At 41.1% G+C, this 8,280-nt stretch overlaps 1 protein-coding gene across 1 annotated transcript; it reads left to right on the forward strand.

The window, feature by feature from the left end:
- The first annotated feature begins 1,904 nt into the window (after positions 1-1,904).
- Positions 1,905-5,769, forward strand: LOC113083899 (myelin protein zero-like protein 3). The gene is made up of 6 exons (XM_026254723.1): positions 1,905-2,120; positions 3,434-3,603; positions 3,824-4,034; positions 4,201-4,366; positions 4,439-4,499; positions 5,029-5,769. The coding sequence occupies exons 1-6, from the start codon at positions 2,063-2,065 to the stop codon at positions 5,101-5,103; spliced, it is 741 nt and encodes a 246-aa protein (XP_026110508.1). The 5' UTR covers positions 1,905-2,062; the 3' UTR covers positions 5,104-5,769.
- The last annotated feature ends 2,511 nt before the right edge of the window (positions 5,770-8,280 follow it).

Below are 8,280 nucleotides of genomic sequence, written 5' to 3' on the forward strand. Positions count from 1 at the left end.
AGTTCAACCTGTCAAAAGGTCAAAGGTCAAAGTCATAAATCATCATGACAGAACGTGTAGTATAATAACTACTTGCATCAAACTAAGATTGATATCTGATCACTTCTGTATTTTCTTTGATATATTGATCTCTGCTACCACTGAGTCTAGATCTGTCTCTGCCAGAAGGAGATGTATAAACGAGAACACAAGTGTACTATTTATGGAGGCTATATCTTTAACACCAAGCATTTCTGCAGACTCTGTTGATATTCTCCTTGATTCCTTTAACTCGAAAGTTAAGAATGTTATTGATGATATTGCTTCAATAATAGTGAGTAAGAAAACAAACAGACAGAAATCAGTTTGGAGGAGACATTTCCAAACTCCCTAAAAACTGCAGAAAAAGACCAATCTTGATAACACCATTTTGAGCAATTTTAGACCAATATCTAATCTTCCTTTTATAGGCAAAATTATAGAAAATGTAGTTTTTAATCAGCTGAACAAATACTTAAACTCAAATGGATAACTGGACAATTTTCAATCTGGTTTCCGACCGCATCACAGTACAGAGACAGCACTCATTAAGATAATAAATGATATTCGCTTAAATTGTGACTCTGGCAAAATATGGGTGCTGGTATTGCTAGATCTCAGTGCTGCGTTTGACACTGTCGATCATAACACACTACTAGAGAGACTGGAAAACTGGGTCGGGCTTTCTGGGATGGTACTCAAATGGTTCAGGTCATACTTAGAAGGGAGAGGCTATTATGTGAGTATAGGAGAGCATAAGTCTAAGTGGACGTCCATGACATGTGGAGTCCCACAAGGGTCAGTTCTTGCACCGCTCTTGTTTAGCCTGTATATGCTCCCACTAAGTCAAATAATGAGAAAGAACCAAATTGCATATTACAGCTATGCTGATGATACCCCGATTTACCTAGCCTTATCTCCAAATGACTACAGCCCCATTGACTCCCTCTGCCAGTGCATTGATGAAACTAATAGTTGGATGTGCCAGAACTATCTTCAGTTAAATAAGTAAAAAAACTGAAGTCATTGCATTTGGAAACAAAGATGAAGTGTTCAAGGTGAATGCATACCTTGACTCAAGGGGTCAAACAACTAAAAATCAAGTCAGGAATCTTGGTGTGATTCTGGAGACAGACCTTAGTTTCAGTAGTCATGTCAAAGCTGTAACTAAATCAGCATACTATCATTTAAAAAACATCGCAAGAATTAGATGTTTTGTTTCCAGTCAAGACTTGGAGAAACTTGTTCATGCCTTTATCACCAGCAGGGTGGACTATTGTAATGGGCTCCTCACCGGCCTTCCCCAAAAGACCATTAGACAGCTGCAGCTCATCCAGAACGCTGCTGCCAGGATTCTGACTAGAACCAGAAAATCTGAGCATATCACACCAGTCCTCAGGTCCTTATACTGGCTTCCAGTTACATTTAGGATTGATTTTAAAGTACTTTTACTCGTATATAAGTCACTAAATGACCTAGAACCGATATATATTCCAGGTATGGCACACACACACACACACACACAGACAGAGAATGTTGTTTACTCTCTGAAGCGCGTTGGCGTCCTCTAGTGGTCAGAACTCCGCTGCTGTCCCGTGAACGGATCTTTTTTAAAATTATAATTTTTTTTTTTTTTTTTTTGTTTAACTAACAGAAATAACTCCTATTTCAGTCCTTTTCATTACTCATGACTCATTTCTCCTTAGCAGGAAACAGTCTACACCAACATCATCTCAGAATAACCAGGAACTCATGATCGAGCACATTATGAATTCATTTCGGAGATATTCTGATCTAAATCAGAAGTCAAATATATGTTATTCAGTTGATTTAATGAAAATAGAATCAATATAATCTGACACACAAGCGTTCAGACACAGGGAGAGTGTTTCGGAGAGTAACTTCCGGTCTCACCTGCGCAGGTGTGACAGACTCTTCAGTAACATGGAGGACTAAATCAAACCCTAAACCGATATCTGCTCGAGAACTGCTCAGATCCGCTCAGAATCCCTCGCATGTCTTCATTAATCTCCAGTTTTGTGTCATGGATGTCATCAGGAGCTGCTCGAAACGAGTTTTATCGCGTGTGTTCGTCGCGTTCGGTGAGTTCTGGCTTTATCTGTTCGCTCGGGTTTGAAACGGAATAAACAGTTTGAAGAACTTTAATAAACGGGTTTTAGGGGGTTTATCGCTTCTTAAAGGCTATAAACGAGGAACTCGGTGTCACTTGAGATACTTTGAGTTTGTTTTGCTTTCAGTTCGAGTGAAAACACGCGAGCTAAAGAGCTGTCAATCATCTTCCGTGTTTAGGCCTAGATATCATAACTCCGATCTGAAGACCAGAAACCGCTTCTCTGAGTCCCGAGATTACTGGATACACATCTAACACTCGGATCATATGATCTTATGATAGTATTTTAACTGTTTAATGCCCTGCTGTCATTAGCATATGGCTGTTAATCAGAACGAGTGTTTCACATTACTTTGGCTTCGTCAATATTAAATAAAAGGAAAGGACTAGAACATATCGAGATGTTTGTAAAGGAGCTCAGACCTGCATGTTTATGAAAGTATGATATATTTTTATAATCACACTTCATTCACTGGTTACGTGTGATGTTTGTGACAGTTTATTTCAACATCACTAGGGTTGTACACTGAACGTCATGAGACTGAACACACTCTTTACATGAGGTGAGACGTGAGCAGGCGTTTGACGTCACGCGGTGAGAAGTGACGTCATCAGATGATCTGGAGCTGTGATGCGGTTTTATTTTCTGGTTCTTCCATCATCAATGTTTCTGGAGGTTATGCTCATACTGTCCTGCCTGATGCTTGACCACTTAGTTTTAGAACTTAGTAATGCATTATTATTTTTTGTTTATTTGCATAAAAAGGTAGATTGGTCTAATTTGAATCCAGAAAGTATGGCTGATTATTGCTTGGCTAGCTGCTAGTTGGTCAGAGTAGTTATAAAGACTCTGTTACATAACTGTGTGAACTGAATTAACTCTGCTAGCTCATGAACTGCTGTAGTGATTGATATGATATCAGGGTTGAATTTGCAGATTATGATTTTTATTGTTATGAGAAACTGAACATCAGATATGAGAGATATCTACTTCATAAGCTGCAGCATTTACAACATAAACGCTTACACTAATGAACTACACTACAACAGAGTGTGTGTGTGTGTGTGTGCGCGCGTGTGTGTTCTGTTTTAATATTGTTTAAAATATAATTTATTTCTGTGATGCTCCGCTGTATTTTCAGCATCATTACTTCTTCAGTGTCACATGATCTTCAGAAATCATGAAAATATACTGATTTATTATTCAAATTATCAATGTTGGAAACTTTTTAGAAACTGTGATACAACTGAGTAAACAGTGAAGTGTGTGTGTGTGTGTGTCAGTGCTGTGCAGGAGTGTGTGCTGTATCTCAGTCGTGGCTCCAGCAGAGGTCAGTGTGGTCAGAGGATCCACCGTCACCCTGACCTGCTCCTTCAGCTCCTCCAGCAGAATCACCAGCCGCATGTCCATCGACTGGACCTTCAGACCCGAGAGCGGCGGGCCGGCCATCACGGTGAGTACATCTCCAGCCGTGGTCAGGAACCAGTGGTCAGGGTGTGTGACTGATGAGTGACCCCTGGTGCAGTGTGACATGTGTTTCAGCTGTTCTCGTGGTCTGGTGTTAGTTGTGATCCCCTTCACAGACGATCGGACCGAGGCTAATCATTCCCTGAAGTCCTTGTGCTGAAGAAAAGAAAAGTGTTGTTTTTGAGCCGTGTTCTGTTCCTCTGCAGATCTTTCACTTCTCGTCTCAGGCGTATCTGCCGGAGGATGATTATTTTAAGGGTCGTGTGATGTGGGCCGGCAGCCCGTCGCGGGGCGAAGCATCGATCCAGCTGCTGAACACCTCTCTCACTGATAACGGCACGTACACCTGCGCCGTACGCAACCCCCCCGACGTGCACGGACACCCGGCCCAGACCGTCCTCACCGTCACACCCCAGAGTGAGACACACATCACCCCGAGTCTGCACTCAACACTGAGGCTTTCCTTGAGAACGAAGCACATTTGAACTAAACTGATCTGAATAATTTAACTGTTTATTCACTGTGGTGTGATAGTGAGGTTCAGCCGGACGCAGTGTGAGATCTGACTCTGTGTTTGTGTCAGGACGCTCGCTGACGTTCACAGATGTGGGTGTGCTGCTGGTGTTTGTTCTGGGTCCGTCAGGAATCATCACGCTGGTGCTGCTGGGACGAGTCCTGTGTCCGTGCGGCTCTGTGTCCGAGAAGCGTCCCGCCGCCGCCCATCACTCGCCCATCGAGGAGGTCACTGGGTAAGAGCTGGTGTGCAGGAGTCCAGCGGTTCAGATGTTAGATGAGAGTGATGACTGTGTGTGTGTTCACAGAGAGGAGTACTTCTACATCCAGACACCGCAGAAACACCGTCTGTGCTGCTGCTACTTCAAGGTAAACCTCCGTCTCCAAACTGAACTGAGCGTCTTCATATCTGATTAGCCTAGCAACACTCATACCGTTACTGAACTGAACTGAATTAAAAAAAAGTCTTCATTAAAGGGTAATAAGCCTTGAACTACACCAACCAGACACGAGGAGGATCACACTCTTACAGACTTTGATTTGAAGCAAAAAGTAAAGGAAAATCAATAAAAATATACTTGACTGTGAACTGCTTTAGTGAGGGAACAACTACAGCCCAATGAAGACACAATTTGATTAACATTACAGAGAACTAAACTTATTATTGAGAAAAATGCCAAGTCTGCATCTATATATATATATACACTCAACCGTTAATGAATGAACTGATTAATTTGTGGGAGTTGTGTCCCTCTTGTCTTCTGTAGAGCTGCTTTACAGCAGAAACTCTGATAGTTATGAATTTTGCAACTTTAATAATGTTATTTTCCTCTTTATTTTATTTTAAATTCTGTGTATGAAGCACTGTAGAAATAAACTGACCGTGTGTTTATTTCAGGATTATGAATATGAGGACGAGTACATGATGGATGAAAAACCCCATGAACACACCTTCACTGAGTCACAGTGTTAGACCGGCAACTCCTGAGTGTGTGTGTGTGTGTGCGTGAAAGAGTGTGCATGTGTGTGTCAGTGTGTGTGTGTGCGCGCAGGTGTTTTTTGCGTGGATAGTTGAGTGCTAAGCCCCAGATGTCTTCGTGCTGATGAGACTGTTCAGATGTGTAGTTTTGATTATGACAGAAAATGAAAGACTGTTACTGTAATGACTCAGACGGCTATAAAGCGATCTGATTGGACATCAGTGAATCTGCATACAGCGTCTCCTCGGACGGTCACATGATCACTCTCCCAAGAGATTCGGCCGTTCTGATTGGCTGAGGCCCTCCATGTGTCTCTGCTTGTTACTCTGATCAAAATCTTTGTACAGATCCTGTTTTTTTTGTGATAAATATGAAATATAACTCTAACATGATGAACTTTAACGTTATCTCTGAGCAACATCAGCTTCTGAATCTGTCTCCGTCTGCTTCCTCTGGCATCTGCTTCATTAGAGACGGTGGTGCTGCTGATTTCAGCGGTCTAATTAACCAGAAACTTTCAGTTAATGCTGAAATATGATCCACATCATTTATTTCCATGCGCTGTACAGCAGGTTTATTCTCTATGTTTGTAAGTCGCCAAACAGGCGAGTTGTGTTGTGCTTGTTCTGATGCTTTTTCTAATGTTTAAGGTCAAATATATTGTAGTATTAACAAAATGATCAAAATCTAAATAAAGAGCATTTAAATTAAACACACAAGTCTGTTTTTGAGTAGAGGGAAAGTGAGTTTATTATGAGAAGAATCTTCTGGTCATCATGTCACTCATCATTTGTCACATATCTCTGCCTTTTCTGTTCATGTGAAATATGATGACGATCAAAGTTATGCTTCTAATGGATTCATGCGTTAATGATTGTGATTGGTTCATCATTCGTTCTGATTCTTCTCAAGACATTTTCCTGAACAGCTTCCTGATCCTCCAGGACTTCAGTGAGAAGCTCTGCTGAGGAGGATTTATGATGCTCTGACAAATATCTTCCAGCCGTGTGTGTGTGTGTGTGTGTGTGTGTGTGTGTGTGTGTGTGTGTGTGTGTGTGTGAGTCATCTGGTCTGGATGTCGCTCTGGCCTGTTGCCATGGAGACAGAGCATCGTCTGTGGGGTCTTGTGAACACACACACACACACACACACACACACACACTAGAGGGAGGGATGGATGGAGTTTCTCCGTCAGCTGGAGTCAGAGGATGCCGTTTCCGTGTGGTTGCCTTGGCAACAGTTGCCGGCCTGATCGGGGGTGGAGGTGCAGATCGTTTAGGGTGTGTGATGCAGACTGAAGGCATCCACAAACACACACACACACGCACACACACACACAAGATCCGAATCAGCAAAATGCAAATGCTCTACAGTCTCTGAGGAAAGAATCTTTCCCGATCCGTCGCACTGATCACTGAGACACTGTTACAGCTGTAGCACACACACACACACACACACACCTTCATCACGTCACACACGGCTCGTGAATATTCATGACGACACACATTTATGTTTAACATTTCCATGTGTTCATATCATGTTGCATTAATGTCATTTACGTAGTCATCCCTGGATTATTAGATTTGTGAGTGATCGTGTCTCCTCTGCTAAACTAACCCCTGCTCTTCTCTCACACCTGAGCAGACACCACTCTTCTGCGATGGTGAGCTGGAGGAGTTTCAGAGACTAAATCTGTTTCTGTTCTGATGTCCGGGTCTTTCCTCAGCGGTGATCTGGAACAGAGGAAGAGTGTGTGACTGTGGAGTGGATGAGTCTGAGAGCGACTGAACCGGAGTCTGACTGAGAGCAGGAGAAGATGTGAGACAGTATATCCATGACATCAGGATAACCATGAAAGTGTATTTCAGTGTGTGCATGTGATTAGCAATGGTTAGTTTCGGGGGTGTGGGGTAGAAACTGTGTATTATGTGCACATCAAACACGTGTGTATCGTGTGCACGCCAGTTTCTGTGTATAAATATGTGCAAAATACAAAAAATGTAGCTTTTGATACTCATTTCATGAGACCGATCTCCACCAGAAACACACTGCAGCTCACTAATGATAGTCTCATTTCCTCTGTAAACTGTTTCTGTTCCACCGTCAGATCCATCAGTGATAATATCATCATAAAGTAGATGTGTAGGCTTTAAGACTTCTGTTTAATTGAGATCTATCGTTTAAGCTTTACATCACTATATTCCTCATCCCCTCTGAACATTATCTATGGTTTTATTGTAGTAAACATGGTGTCTTTGGCATATTAATTACATTTGTATAATATAAAAAAACAAATAATATTCTGAAGAACATTGGGAACCAAACAGTATTGGACCCCGTTGACCATCAGTGCATGGACAAACACACTGAGACTCAGAATATCTGCTTCTGTGCTCCACAGAAGATCTAGAATCAGGACGTGTGGAATGATTCTTCAGCGATCGTGCCGTCAGGATGCTGACCCCTGACCTCTGACCTCTGCATCTGTTGTACTGATGTCAGTTTGTGGACACATCCTTAAGTGACCAGAATCAGGAGCGGATCTAGAAAAATATTGATGGGGTGGCGAGAAGGGGGCAGGAATTTTTGAGGGGTGGCAACATATGACAGACCTAATATACTAATATACTAATATACTGAATATGATCCTGAGGCATAGCTTTTATTAGCTGACAATAATCATAAATAAATAAACATTATAGGCACAAATACAAATGTACTTTTAGAAATTGTTTCTGAAAAATATGGTGTTATTGTTTTGGCAAGCTTAAATTAAAACTTCTATGAAACCTTGTGTGATATTCCTTTAAAATAATGTTTTAGTATATCTTTTTTTAAGTATATTTTACTAAGCAATTTCTTACATAATTTCTTTGAGTTAGACCAAACTTTTATTTAATTATATGTAACCAGAGTTTCTGTGTTTTTTAATTAACTATTATTATTAGCTAATATGAAGTATAGCATATCAAGTATGATAATATGACTCTATGACTCTAATTTATTTTATAGTCTCAAGCATTCAGAAATCATGCAAAAGGAAACTAAGCAGTTTTACTATGATAAAACCATGGTTTATTTTTGTAAGGGTTGTGATATGCACGTTTTTTGTTGAAGAAATTATAAAGCCTGTGTCATCTATAGCAAAAAGGTGTCCAAAAATGAAAGAT

The sequence above is a fragment of the Carassius auratus genome, unplaced genomic scaffold (genome assembly GCF_003368295.1).
Source record: "Carassius auratus strain Wakin unplaced genomic scaffold, ASM336829v1 scaf_tig00039398, whole genome shotgun sequence".
NCBI classification, from domain to species: Eukaryota; Metazoa; Chordata; class Actinopteri; order Cypriniformes; family Cyprinidae; genus Carassius; species Carassius auratus.